The sequence below is a fragment of the Pristiophorus japonicus genome, chromosome 24, assembly GCF_044704955.1.
Source record: "Pristiophorus japonicus isolate sPriJap1 chromosome 24, sPriJap1.hap1, whole genome shotgun sequence".
Lineage (NCBI taxonomy): Eukaryota > Metazoa > Chordata > Chondrichthyes > Pristiophoridae > Pristiophorus > Pristiophorus japonicus.
In genome coordinates, this window is record NC_092000.1 from 31,567,905 (window position 1) to 31,583,386 (window position 15,482).

General features: G+C 51.0%; 1 protein-coding gene across 1 annotated transcript in view; it reads right to left on the reverse strand.

The window, feature by feature from the left end:
• The window catches only part of LOC139237996 (rho GTPase-activating protein SYDE1-like), a 116,117-nt gene that overhangs the window by 75,669 nt on the left and 24,966 nt on the right, over positions 1–15,482 (reverse strand). The window contains exon 2 of the mRNA XM_070867381.1: positions 3,151–3,783. Coding sequence (XP_070723482.1) covers positions 3,151–3,783 — 633 coding nt within the window. The remainder of the gene's footprint in view (positions 1–3,150; positions 3,784–15,482) is intronic.

Here is a 15,482-nt window from a genome sequence, read left to right on the forward strand (position 1 = left end):
TAATCTGTTGTTGTTATGTTGATTGAGGGATAAATAGTGGCCAGGACACTGGGACGAACTCCCCTGCTCTTGTTCAAAATAGTGCCATGGGATCTTTTACATCCACCTGAGAGAGCAGACAGAGTCTCGGTTTAACGTCTCATCCAAAAGACGACCCCTCCGACAGTGCAGCACTCCCTCAGCACTGCACTGGGAGTGTCCGCCGCGATAGGAATGCAGGTAAGGTGGCCATTATTCAATGCTGGGACAAGCAGCAGTCATGAAATGCGAGACTTCTCCAAGAGGTTCGCTCAATGCCCCAGGACTGATCGATGCCCTGGAGCCTCACGGCAGTGTAATGTTGGTTTGTTGCCTGTTTAATCTTTTGAACCAACATGAAGATGATCAGCGAGGGAACGAGACATCGCACTGGGGCGCTACATTCAACTGCCGCATCTGTGTATCCCATTCCCAATGGTCACAGCCCTGGGAACAATTTCAAGCAACAATTACATTGCTTCTTATAGTGTCTGCAAAACTTAGCTTTTCAAACACACTAAGCCTTCGACAAAGGCAACCTCCCTTTATTTTAAACACCACATCCAACATTCAAATAGCGGCTTGAATGTGGTAAAATGTCCCAAGGTACTTCACGGGGGTATTATCAGACAATATTTGACAGCGAGCCACGGAGAGAGATACTAAGACATGTGGCCAAAAGCTTGGTCAAATAGGAAAGCATGAAGGAGCATCTTAAAGGAGGAGAGAGAGGGAGAGAGGCGGAGAGGTTTAGGGAGGGAATTCCAGAGAGGCATAAGATCCCATGGCACTATCTGGTGTCCTGGCCAATACTTATCCCTCAACTAACGTCACTAAAAAGAGATGACCTGGTTGTTATCTCAGTGCTGTTTATGGGAGCTTGCTGTGCGCAAATTGGCTGCCGCGTTTCCTACACTGCAACAGTGACTACACTCCACCAATGGCTCCTCCTGCTGTCCACACACCTTCAGGTTTGGAGTCTCCCCATCCTCAGCCTCCTTCTCCTCTTCAGAGGTACTTCCCAGCAGCTCACCAGCTGAGCCAGGCTGTGTGAAACCCAGGACCCAGAGCGGGGCATCCGGGCCCACGTCCAACTCATCGCCATTAACGCCTACCTTGGTACTGCCCTCCATTACCGCACACCCCTCCCCTCAGGCTAACTACGGCTAAAACCCTTCTCCATGCCTTTATCACCAAGGCCCTCCGCCCCACTCGCCCATCCTTGCTGAGCGGCTCGGTCTCCCCGGCCTCCAACCTCATCCCACACTGCAACTTCCTCCATTCTCACCAATCCTCACACTGGCCTTCTGTTCCCCTCCCCAATGGTGACAGAATCCATGGCCCCCTCTGCCCTCCCCCTCTTTACCCCCTAAACCCCTCCCCCTCTTTAACCCCTAAACCCCTCCCCCTCTTTACCCCCTAAACCCTTCCCCCCCTTTTTGCCCCGAAACCTACCCCCTTTACCCCTAAACCCCTTCCCCTCTTCACCCCCTCTTTGCCCCCTAAACCTACCCCCCTCTTTGCCCCCTAAACCTACCCCCCTCTTTGCCCCCCAAACCCCTCCCCCTCTTTACCCCTAAACCCCTCTTTGTCCCCTAAACCCTTCCCCCCTTTTTGCCCCTAAACCTACCCCCCTCTTTACCCCTAAACCCATTCCCCTCTTCACCCCCTCTTTGCCCCCTAAACCTACCCCCCTCTTTACCCCCTAAACCCATTCCCCTCTTTACCCCCTAAACCCCTTCCCCTCTTCACCCCTTTTCCCCCTATACCCACCCCCTTCTTTACCCCTAAACCCCTCCCCCTCTTTGCCCCCTAATCCCCTTCCCCTCTTTACCCCCTAAACCCTCCCCCTCTTTACCCCCAAACCCCTCCCTTTCTTTGCCTCAAAACCCCTCCCCCTCTTTGCCCCTTAATCCCCTCCCCATCTTTGTCCCCCAAACCCCTCCCCTTTTTTGCCCCCCAAACCCCTCCCCTTTTTTGCCCCCCAAACCCCTCCCCTTTTTTGCCCCCCAAACCCCTCTCCCTCTATCTGTCCCCCTATTTAGAATCCATCACTCAGGCCAGCTCTCTCAGTAGCACTTGTTGCCGATTCCTCTCTCCCTGCACTGTGCTTTGGGACTTTATTTCCCTGTGTTAATGGCGCTCTATAAACCAGGCTCCACGTTGGGTGATGTAGTGGCTATGTCACTGGGCAATAATCCAGCAGGTCGCGAGTGCAAATCCCACCACAGCAGTTGGAGAATTTCAATTCAATAGTTAAAAAAACAATTCTGGAAATTAAAAAAGCTGGAATCAGTAAAGGTGAGCATGAAGCTGTGGGATTGTCACAAAAACCCAACCGGTTCACTAATGTCCCTTTGGGCAGGAAACCCGCCATTCTTACCCACAGTACAACAGCGACTACACTCTCAAACGACTTCATTGGCTGTAAAGCACTTTGGAATGTCCGGTGGTCGTGAAAGGTGATATATAAATGCAAGTCTTGCTTTCTTTACCCGGTCTGGGCCTATATGTGACTCCAGTCTCATACGGATGTGATTGACTATTAACTGCCCGATGAAATGTCCTAGCAAGACGCTCAGTAATAGGACAAGGTAGGGAGGATGTTTCCCCTGGCTGGGGAGTCTAGAACCAGGGGCCACAGTCCCAGAATAAGGGGTCAGCCATTTAGGACTGAGATGAGGAGAAATTTCTTCACTCAGAGGGTGGCGAATCTTTGGAATTCTCTGCCCCAGAGGGCTGTGGAGGCTCAGTCATTGAGTATATTCAAGACCAAGATCGATAGATTTTTGGATATTAAGGGAATGAGGGGTTGTGGAGATAGTGCAGGAAAGTGGAGCTGAGGTAGAAGATCAGCCATTGAATGGCAGAGGAGGCTCGAGGGGCCGAATGGCCGACTCCTGTTCCTAATTCTTACGACGACAGCGGTTCTAGAATGCCTAGCATCACCTTCTCAGGACAATTGGGGGATGGGCAATAAATGCCGGCGATGCCCACATCCCGAGAATGAATGAAGAAAAGTGCTGTTGTTGCCGGTAACATGCTGCCCGCTGGCACCACATAAGACGCTGCGAGGGGCAATCTGAGCAGCAATGATACGCTGGGGGTGAATGGCGAAGATTTCTTGCTCACCTGACACTTGCAGTTTATGCGTGGTGCTCGCCGCCTGACCTCCGACCCAAGACACGCCAACGGCCGGCGTTGAGCGTGAAGGACCACGGGTATTCGGGGGGGAGGTCTCGGCGGCACACCTCGTGGCCGATGGCTCCTGCACAGTTTCTGTGGCGCTGGGCGTCGCTGCCACACAGCTGGGCCTCCGGGCACCGTTGCTGGCGAGGGTCTCAGCCCCCATCGGGCAAGGCACCTCCACGTACCACTGCGCCCTGCTGGTCTCTGTCCTCCTCAACACCGGCACCGGAACCTCGTCCTCCGGGATGGGGTTGTACCAAATCTCCCCCCCCACCTCCTCCATGGCGTCCTTGGTCTTTCTCGCCGGGTCGCCACCCTGCCCGGTGGGACCCCCGCCCTGTTCTCGGCCGGCCCGCTGGGCCAGGCTGGGCGGGCACACAGTGCAGCCGGCATAGTCCGCCCCACAGCCACCAACATTCTCCACGGCACTGGGGCAAAGTCCTGGTGCACTGGCACTCCGGGAGCACGAGCCGGATGAATTGGTTCGGTCGGTCCCGGGGCCACTGCTGTCACACTTGGGAAGCTGGACAGCCTCCGGATTTGTTGCGATCGGCGATTTCTCCACAACATCGGATTCTAAAGGGATAAAAAGAAACAAAAGCCTTTCAGGAACCAGTTTATCAGAGCTAACGAGCATAAACAGTCAGAAAACTGCATCATTAAGAAAGGATGGAAGAAACAATTAACCTATAGCTCAGATTCTGAGCTTCCTAGTCAAGTTCCCTCTACACTGTCCCATCAAACACTCCTAGGGCACAGGGTTAGATACAGAGTAAAGTTCCCTCTACACTGTCCCATCAAACACTCCCAGGGCAGGTACAGCATGGGTTAGATACAGAGTAAAGCTCCCTCTACACTGTCCCATCAAACACTCCCAGGGCACAGGGTTAGATACAGAGTAAAGTTCCCTCTACACTGTCCCATCAAACACTCCCAGGGCAGGTACAGCATGGGTTGAATGCAGAGTAAAGCTCCCTCTACACTGTCCCATCAAACACTCCCAGGGCACAGGGTTAGATACAGAGTAAAGTTCCCTCTACACTGTCCCATCAAACACTCCCAGGGCAGGTACAGCACGGGGTTAGATACAGAGTAAAGCTCCCTCTACACTGTCCCATCAAACACTCGCAGGGCAGGTACAGCACGGGGTTAGATACAGAGTAAAGCTCCCTTTACATTCCCTTGGGAATGGTAGCATAGTGGTTATGTTACAGGACAGTAACCCAGAGGCCCAGGCTAATGATCCAGAGACACGAGTTCAAATCTCACCACAGCAGCTGGGGAATTTAAATTCAGTTAATTAAATAAATCTGGAATAAAAAGCTAATGTCAGTGATGGTGACCATGGAACTATCGGATTGTCATAAAAACCCATCTGGTTCACTAATGTCCTTTAGAGAAGGAAATCTGCCATCCTTACCTGGTCTGGCCAGTATGTGACTACAGACCCACTGCCCTCTGAAATGGCCAAGCAAACCACTCAGTTGTAACAAACCGAGATGATCAATAATGATAAAACCGGACGGACCGGCTACGGACACGGACACGGCAATAACACACCCAGCCCAGTCAACCCTGCAAAGTCCTCCTCACCAACATCTGGGGAATTGTGTAAAAATTAGGAGAGCTGTCCCACAGACTAGTCAAGCAACAGCCTGACATGGTCATACTCACAGAATCTTAATTCAACCAAGGTCCCAGACTCCTCCATTACCATCCCCGGGTATGTCCTGACCCACCAGGGGTGACAGCACAGTGATATACAGTCGGGAGGGAGTGGCCCTGGGAGTCCTCAACATTGACTCCGGACCCCATGAAGTCTCATGGCATCAGGTCAAGCATGAGCAAGGAAACCTCCAGCTGATTACCACCTACCACCCTCACTCGATTGATGAATCAGTACTCCTCCATGTTGAACACCATTTGGAAGAAGCACTGAGGGTAGCAAAGGGCACAGAATGGACTCTGGGTGGGAACTTCAATGTCCATCACCAAGAGTGGCTCAGTATCACCACTACTGACCGAGTCCTGAAGGACTGGGCCCGCAGCAGGTGGTGAGAGAACCAACACGAGGGAAAACCCTTCTTGACCTCATCCTCACCAATCTACCTGTCGCAGATGCAGTTGTCCATGACAGTATTGGTAGCAGTGATCACCGCAGAGTCCCATCTTCACACTGAGGTCACCCTCCATTGTGTTGTGTGGCACTACCACCATGCTAAATGGGATAGATTCAGAACAGATCTAGCAGCTCAAAACTGGGCATCCATGAGGCGCTGTGGGGCAGCAGCAGAATTGCATCCCACCACAATGTGTAACCTCATGGCCCAGCATATCCCTCACTCTACCATTCCCATCAAACCAGGCGACCAACCCCGGTTCAATGAGGAGTGTAGAAGAGCATGCCAGGAGCAGCACCAAGCATACATGAGGTGCCAACCTGGGGAAGCTGTAACACAGGACTACATGCTAAACAGCAGAAACAGCATGCTACAGACAGGGATAAGTGATCCCACAATCAACGGATCAGATTAAAGCTTTGCAGTCCTGCCACATCCAATCGTGAATGGTGGTGGACCATTAAACAACAGGAGGGGGCACTCCATGAATATCCCCATCCTCAATGATGGTGGAGTCCAGCACGTGAGTGCAAAAGAGAAGGCTGAAGCGTTTGCAACCATCTTCAGCCAGAGGTGCCGAGTGGATGATCCATAACGGCCTCCTCCTGAGGTCCCTGCCATCACAAATAACACGAGGGCAGAATATTATCTGAATGGTGGCAGATTAGGAAAAGGGGAGATGCAACGAGACCTGGGTGTCATGGTTCATCAGTCATTGAAAATTGACATGCAGGTACAGCAGGTGGTGAAGAAGGCAAATGGCATGTTGGCCTTCATATCTAGGGGATTTGAGTATAGGAGCAGGGAGGTCTTACTGCAATTGTACAGAGCCTTGGTGAGGCCTCACCTGGAATATTTAGTTCAGTTTTGGTCTCCTAATCTGAGGAAGGACGTTCTTGCTATTGAGGGAGTGCAGCAAAGGTTCATCAGACTGATTCCAGGGATGGCTGGACTGATATATGAGGAGAGACTGGATCAACTGGGCCTTTATACACTGGAGTTTAGAAGGATGAGAGGGGATCCCATAGAAATGTATAAGATTTTGACGGGACGGGACAGGTTAGATGCGGGAAGAATGTTCCCGATGTTGGGGAAGTCCAGAACCAGGGGACACAATCTTAGGGTAAGGGGTAGGCCATTTAGGACTGAGATGAGGAGAAACTTCTTCACTCAGAGAGTTGTTAACCTGTGGAATTCCCTGCCGCAGAGAGTTGTTGATGCCAGTTCACTGGATATATTCAAGAGGGAGTTAGATATGGCCCTTACGGCTAAAGGGATCAAGGGATATGGAGAGAAAGCAGGAAAGGGGTACTGAGGTGAATGATCAGCCATGATCTTATTGAACGGTGGTGCAGGCTCGAAGGGCCGAATGCCTACTCCTGCACCTATTTTCTATGTTTCTATGTTTTCTATCACAAAAGCCAGTCTTCAGTCAATTCAATTCAGTCCATATGATATCAAAAAACGTCTGAGCGCACTGGATACAGCAAAGGCTATGAGCCCTGACAACATCCCGGCTGTCGTGCTGAAGACTTGTGCTCCAGAACTAGCTGCGCCTCTAGCCAAGCTGTTCCAGTACAGCTACAACACTGGCATCTACTCAACAATGTGGAAAACTGCCCAGGTATGTCCTGTCCACAAAAAGCAGGACAATTCCAATCCGGCCAATTACCGCCCCATCAGTCTACTCTCAATCATCAGCAAAGTGATGGAAGGTGCCGTTGACAGTGCTATCAAGCGGCACTTACTTACCAATAACCTGTTCACCGATGCCCAGTTCAGCTCCAGACCTCATTACAGCCTTGGTCCAAACATGGACAAAAAAGCTGAATTCCAGTGGTGAGATGAGAGTGACTGCCCTTGACATTCAGGCAGCATTTGACGGAGTGTGGCATCAAGGAGCTGAGTAAAACTGGTCAATGGGAATCAGGGGGAACACTCTCCACTGGCTGGAGTCATACCTAGCACAATGAAAGATGGTTACAGTTGTTGGACGTCAATCATCTCAGCCCCAGGACATCACTGCAGGAGTTCCTCAGGGCAGTGTCCTAGACCCAACCATCTTCAGCTGCTTCATCAATGACCTTCCCTCCATCATAAGGTCAGAAGTGGGGATGTTCGCTGATAACTGCACAGTGATCAGTTCCATTCGCAACTCCTCAGATAATGGAGCAATCCATACCAGCATGCAGCAAGACCGAGACAACATTCAGGCTTGGGCTGATAAGTGGCAAGTAATATTCGTGTCACACAAATGCCAGGCAATGACTATCTCCAACAAGCGAGAATCTAACCACCTCCCCATGACATTCAGCGGCATTACCATCGCCGAATCCCCCACCATCAACATCCTGGGGGGGTCACCATTGACCAGAAACTTAACTGGGCCAGCCACATAAACACTGTGGCAACAAGAGCAGGTCAGAGGCTGGGTATTCTGTGGAGAGTGTCTCACCTCCTGACTCCCCAAAGCCTTTCCACCATCTACAAGGCGCAAGTCAGGAGTGTGATGGAATACGCTCCATTTGCCTGGATGAGTGCAGCTCCAACAACACTCAAGAAACTCGACACCATCCAGGACAAAGCAGCCCACTTGATTGGCACCCCATCCACCACCTTCAACATTCACTCCCTCCACCACCGGCGCACCGAGGCTGCAGTGTGTACCATCTACAAGATGCTCTGCAGCAACTCGCCAAGACTTCTTTGGCAGCACCTCCCAAACCCACGACCTCTGTCACCTAGAAGGACAAGGGTAGCAGGTGCATGGGAACACCACCACCTCCATGTATCCCTCCAGTCACACACCATCCTGACTTGGGAAATATATCGGCCATTCCTTCATCGTCGCTGGGTTAAAATCCTGGAATCCCTCCCTAATAGCACTGTGGGAGTACCTTCACCACACGGACTGCAGCGGTTCAAGGTGGCGGCTCACCACCACCTTCTCAAGGGCAATTAGGGATGGGCAATAAATGCCGGCCTTGCCAGCGATGCCCACATCCCATTAATGAATTAACAAAAACACTGTCCCAGCATTGGCTGTAAAGCGCTTGGAGATGTCTGATGGTTGTGAAGGGCGCTATATAAATGCAAGCCTTTCTTTTCTTTCTCAGGACAGGTACAGCACGGCTTAGACACAGAATAAAGCTCCCATTAATCCTGTGCCAATGTATTACTACACGTGAGCCGACTCTAATCCCACTCTCCAGCATACTCTCTAGTTCCCTTAATATTCCTCTTTTTCAACAATTATCTCATTGCATTTTGCAGACGAATTTCTGATTTGTGCTTCAGCCACGGCAGAAAATCCCATACTTGAAGCATACATTGTGCAAAGAAACATTTTGCACCATTCCCATTAATGCGTTTAGTGATGATTGGAGATTTGCACCCTCTCGTTACTGTCTCTCCGACCAGGGGAACCAATCACTCTTTGCCCCATCAGAACCCTTCGTAAACTCGAAGATTAACAATTAGCAAAACATCCCAGGCACTTCTCCGGAGCGTACTCTGACAAAAGTTGACCTCGAGCTAAAGGAGGAGATATCAGGATAGGTGACCAAAAGCTGGATCAAAGAGGTAGGTTTTGAGGTGTGTTAAAGGAGGGAAGAGGGACAGAGAGGTTTAGGGAGGGAGTTCCAGAGCTGATGGTCCAGGCGGCTGAAGGCACGGCCGTCAATGGTGGAGCAAAGCAATGGTGGAGAATGGACGAGGACAGAGTTGGTTGAACGTAGAGGTCTCGTGGGGGTTGTAGGACGTTCCTCAACCTTCTCAACCCAGTGAACAAAACACGAATATTTCTCAAGTTCCACTTTACCGTCCACAATGCCCCAACTGAGGCCCAACCCTGGACATGCTCAATGTTACCCCTTGGCTTTCGTGTTCTTAAGCCTCACAAGAGCAACAATGCTGGGAGACGTCAGCTTTGGTGGATTAAACGTTGTGCATTAGGAACACAGCTGACGCGACCAGCTCGACACCTCGGGATCGGGGCCAGGGCGCAGGGGTGAGGGGGCCAGAGGGGCGGGGGATGCCAGGAGTCAGGGCAATGCATCACTACCTGGGTCGGGCAGCTGGAATATTTCAGCGGTGCAGAGAGCCAGCAGTGTGCTTCATGCTTGAAGCTCGAAAACCTCGCAGGAGAGGGAAAGGAAAATACCAACTTATGATGGAGTGCTCTGCCAACTTTTTAATAAAAGCAGCCTGGGACCAAGATAAACACAGAGACTGTATCCATTAGCAACACGGCCTCAGCAATGTCATTGCTCAGACAAGCAGACTGTCTGGCACCCGCAGAAACTATCACAGTGATTGCACAGGGTTCGTGCTGCCTCGGGAGGGACTGTGAACTGTCCTTACTACACGTGGGGGCTAAACCGCAGCTCGAAATACGGAGGGGGGAGAGGGAAGATTGTGAGGGTGGGCGGGGGTGGAGAAGAGGGTGAGGGAGGAAAGAGAGAGAGGGGAGGGGTGCAGTGAGCGAGGGCGGGGGCACTGGGAGAGTAAATGCTCCAAGTGTCCGGGAGATTTTGCACCGGCCCAATTTTGAGAACATTGAGTGACAGCTCGGGGGAATCTGATGCAAACTGTCCAAGCTCCCGGTTAGATCCCGAATCCCAGGAATCCATTCCGAACTCGCCACGGACGGTCACAGCCCTCGATTCACGGATTAGGCTTCCAACCATCCCAGGCTGTCAAACCCCTACCCGAGGGAGGAGGCACTCACAGCTGCGCTGGCCTGGGATTTAAGGCGTGTTTTCGAACGTGAATTTAATTATTAGAACGTTTTCTTTCATGAAAGAAGCTTTCTTGTGAATTCAAACCCTTTGTGGATTAAGCGTCGGCAAAGGCTGATTCATGTTCCGTTGTGGAGAGTGTGTGTGTGTATCAACTGAGTAGAAAAAAAAACAACTGCAGGAGCGGGAATGCAGCAAGTGTTCATTCCCTCCACTCGGGGATAATGGCAGCAACAGATGGAGAGATGAGCAGCGCTGAACTCTGGCATCTCTGCACCATTTCCACAGTCGCTCGGAAACTCCATATCCCCATCACACCGCCCCCTGCAACACTGAACACAGTCTGGATATATCCCCATCACACCACCCCCTGTAACACTGCACACAGACCCTGTATATCCCCCTCACACCGCCCCCTGTAACACTGCACACAGACTCTGTATATCCCCCTCACACCGCCCCCTGTAACACTGCACACAGACCCTGTATATCCCCCTCACACCGCCCCCTGTAACACTGCACACAGACCCTGTGTATCCCCCTCACACCATCCCCGTAACACTGCACACAGACCCTGTTTACCCCCATCACACCGCCCCCTGTAACACTGCACACAGACCCTGTATATCCCCCTCACACCACCCCCTGTAACACTGCACACAGACCCTGTATATCCCCCTCACACCACTCCCTGTAACACTGCACACAGACCCTGTATACCCCAATCACACTGCCCCCTGTAACACTGCACACAGACCCTGTATATCCCCATCACACTGCCCCCTGTAACACTGCACACAGACCCTGTATATCCCCCTCACACCACCCCCTGTAACACTGCACACAGACCCTGTATATCCCCATCACACCGCCCCCTATAACACTGCACACAGACTCTGTATATCCCCATCACACCACCCCTGTAACACTGCACACAGACCCTGTATATCCCCCTCACACCACCCCTGTAACACTGCACACAGACCCTGTATATCCCCATCACACAGACCCTGTATATCCCCATCACACCACCCCTGTAACACTGCACACAGACTCTGTATATCCCCATCACACCGCCCCCTGTAACACTGCACACAGACCCTGTATATCCCCCTCACACCACCCCCTGTAACACTGCACACAGACCCTGTATATCCCCCTCACACCACTCCCTGTAACACTGCACACAGACCCTGTATACCCCAATCACACTGCCCCCTGTAACACTGCACACAGACCCTGTATATCCCCATCACACTGCCCCCTGTAACACTGCACACAGACCCTGTATATCCCCCTCACACCACCCCCTGTAACACTGCACACAGACCCTGTATATCCCCATCACACCGCCCCCTATAACACTGCACACAGACTCTGTATATCCCCATCACACCACCCCTGTAACACTGCACACAGACCCTGTATATCCCCCTCACACCACCCCTGTAACACTGCACACAGACCCTGTATATCCCCATCACACAGACCCTGTATATCCCCATCACACCACCCCTGTAACACTGCACACAGACCCTGTATATCCCCCTCACACCACCCCTGTAACACTGCACACAGACCCTGTATATCCGCATCACACAGACCCTGTATATCCCCCTCACACCATCCCCTGTAACACTGCACACAGACCCTGTTTACCCCCATCACACCGCCCCTTGTAACACTGCACACAGACCCTGTATATCCCCCTCACACCACCCCCTGTAACACTGCACACAGACCCTGTATATCCCCCTCACACCACTCCCTGTAACACTGCACACAGACCCTGTATACCCCAATCACACTGCCCCCTGTAACACTGCACACAGACCCTGTATATCCCCATCACACTGCCCCCTGTAACACTGCACACAGACCCTGTATATCCCCCTCACACCACCCCCTGTAACACTGCACACAGACCCTGTATATCCCCATCACACCGCCCCCTATAACACTGCACACAGACTCTGTATATCCCCATCACACCACCCCTGTAACACTGCACACAGACCCTGTATATCCCCCTCACACCACCCCTGTAACACTGCACACAGACCCTGTATATCCCATCACACAGACCCTGTATATCCCCATCACACCACCCCTGTAACACTGCACACAGACCCTGTATATCCCCCTCACACCACCCCTGTAACACTGCACACAGACCCTGTATATCCGCATCACACAGACCCTGTATATCCCCATCACACCACCCCTGTAACACTGCACACAGACCCTGTATATCCCCATCACACAGACCCTGTATATCCCCATCACACCGCCCCCTGTAACACTGCACACAGACACCGTATATCCCTATCACACCACTTCCAGTCCTCTCCTGGGCCATGGGCAGCACCCTCGCCCATGAGTCAGAAGGTTGTGGGTTCAAGTCCCACTCTAGGGACTTGAGCACATAAATCTAGGCCAACACTCCAGTGCAGTGCTGAGGGAGTGCTGCACTGTCGGAAGTGCTGTCTTTTGGATGAGACGTTAAACCAAGGCCCTGTCTGCTCTCTCAGGTGGACGTAAAAGATCCCACGGCATTATTTTGAAGAGCAGGGGAGTAATCCCCGGTGTCCTGGCCAATATTTATCCCTCAACCAGCATAACAAAAAAACAGATTATCTGGTCATTACTGTTTGTGGGAGCTTGCTGTGCGCAAATTAACTGCCATGTTTCCCACATTACAACAGTGATTACATTTTAAAAAGTACTTCATTGGCTGTCAAACGCTTTGAGACATCCAGTGGTCCAGAGGAGAGGCAGCAGCAGTCGGAGAGGTGGGAGTTCAGGGTGTTGCTTAGGCCTATAAAGGCCCAGCGGCAGAGGAGAGGCGGGAGTTCGGTGCGTTGCTTAGGCCTATAAAGGCCCAGCAGCAGAGGAGAGGCAGCGGCAGTCAGAGAGGCGCAAGTCCGGGGCGTTGCCGAGGCCTATAAAGGCCCAGCGGCAGAGGAGAGGCCAGCCGGTGCAGCTGCAGCAGGGCGAGAAGGCAAAAAAGTAGAAAGAAATCGAAAGGTGACAGCAAAGGGGGTAAGTGATTGGTAAGTACTTTTTCTTTTCTAGATCAGTAAAGTAAAATTTAGCATTGTTGTTGCCAATTTAAGGGTTACGTCGGACACGTGTTATGCTTCTCCTGTACTATGTGGGAAGTCAGGGAAGCTTCCGGTGTGCGGCACTGGAGCTGCAGGTGGATGAACTCTGGAGCATCCATGGTGCTGAGAATGATGTGAATAGCACATTTAGTGAGTTGGTCTTACCGCAGGTAAAAGGGTACACAGCCAGATAGTAAATGGGTGACCAATAGGAAGAGCAGTGCAAGGAAGGTAGTGCAAGGGTCCCCTGCAGTCATCCCCCTGCAAAACAGATACACAGCTTTGGATACTGTTGGGGGGGATGACTCATCCGGGGAAGGCGGCAGCAGCAGCCACGTTCATGGCACCGTGGGTGGCTCTGCTGCACAGGAGGGCAGGAAAAAGAGTGGGAGAGCTATAGTGATAGAGGATTCAATTGTAAGGGGAATAGACAGACGTTTCTGCGGCCGCAATCGAGACTCCAGGATGGTATGATGCAAGGGTCAAGGATGTCTCGGAGTGGGTGCAGGGCATTCTGAAAAGGGAGGGTGAACAGCCAGTTGTTGTGGTGCATATAGATACCAACGATATAGGTAAAAAAAATGGGATGAGGTCCTACAAGACGAATTTAGGGAGCTAGGAGCTAGGAGCTAAATTAAAAAGTAGGACCTCAAAAGTAGTAATCTCAGGATTGCTACCAGTGCCACATGCTAGTCAGAGTAGGAATCACAGGATAGCTCAGATGAATACGTGGCTTGAGGAGTGGTGCAGAAGGTAGGGATTCAAATTCCTGGGACATTGGAACCGGTTCTGGGACAAGTACAAACTGGACGGTCTGCACCTGGGCAGGAATGTCCGAGGGGGAGTGTTTGCTAGTGCTGTTGGGGAGGAGTTAAACTAATATGGCAGGGGGATGGGAACCTATGCAGGGAGACAGAGGGAAGTAGAATGGGGGCAGAAGCAAAAGATAGAAAGAAGAAAAGTAAAAGTGGAGGGCAGAGAAACCTAAGGCAAAAAGAAAAAAGGGCCACATTACACCAAAATTCGAAAAGGGCAAAGTGTGTTAGAAAGACAAGCCTGAAGGCTCTGTGCCTCAATGCGAGGCGTATTCGGAATAAGGTGGACGAATTAACTGCGCAGATAGCAGTTAACGGGCATGATGTAATTGGCATCACGGAGACATGGCTTCAGGGTGACCAAGGCTGGGAACTCAACATCCAGGGGTATTCAACGTTGAGGAAGGATAGACAGAAATGAAAAGGAGGCGGGGTGGCATTGCTGGTAAAAAAGGAAATTAATGCAATAGTAAGAAAGGACATTAGCTTGGATGATGTGTAATCGGTATGGGTGGAGCTACGGAATACCAAGGGGTAGAAAGCGCGAGTGGGAGTTGTGTACAGACCACCAAACAGTAGTAATGAGGATGGGGACAGCATCAAACAAGAAATTAGGGATGCGTGCAATAAAGGTATCGTAGTTATCATGGGCGACTTTAATCTACATATTGACTGGGCTTACCAAACTGGTCGTAATGCAGTGGAGGAGGATTTCCTGGAGTGTATTAGGGATGATTTTCTAGACCAATATGTCGAGGAACCAACGAGGGAGCTGGCCATCCTAGACTGGGTGATGTGTAATGAGAAAGGACTAATTAACAATCTTGTTGTGCGAGGCTCCTTGGGGAAGAGTGACCATAACATGGTAGAATTCTTTATTAAGATGGAGAGTGACACAGTTAATTCAGAAACTAGGGTCCTGAACTTAACGAAAGGTAACTTCGATGGTTTGAGGCGTGAATTGGCTAGAATAGACTGGCAAATGATACTTAAAGGGTTGATGTTGGATACGCAATGGCAAACATTTAAAGATCACATGGATGAACTTCAGCAATTGTACATCCCTGTCTGGAGTAAAAATAAAACGAAGAAGATGGCTCAACCGTGGCTAACAAAGGAAATGAAGGATAGTTTTAAATCCAAGGAAGAGACATATAAATTGGCTAGAAAAAGCAACAAACCTGAGGACTGGGAGAAATTTAGAATCCAGCAGAGGAGGACAAAGGGTTTAATTAGGAGGGGGGGAAATAGAGTACGAGAAGAAGCTTGCCGGGAACATAAAAACTGACTGCAAAAGCTTCTATAGATATGTGAAGAGAAAAAGATTAGTGAAGACAAACGTAGGTCCTTTGCAGTCAGATTCGGGTGAATTTATAATGGGGAACAAAGAAATGGCAGACCAAGTGAACAAATACTTTGGTTCTGTCTTCACTAAGGAAGACACAAATAACCTTCCGAATGTACTAGGGGACCGAGGGTCTAGTGAGAAGGAGGAAC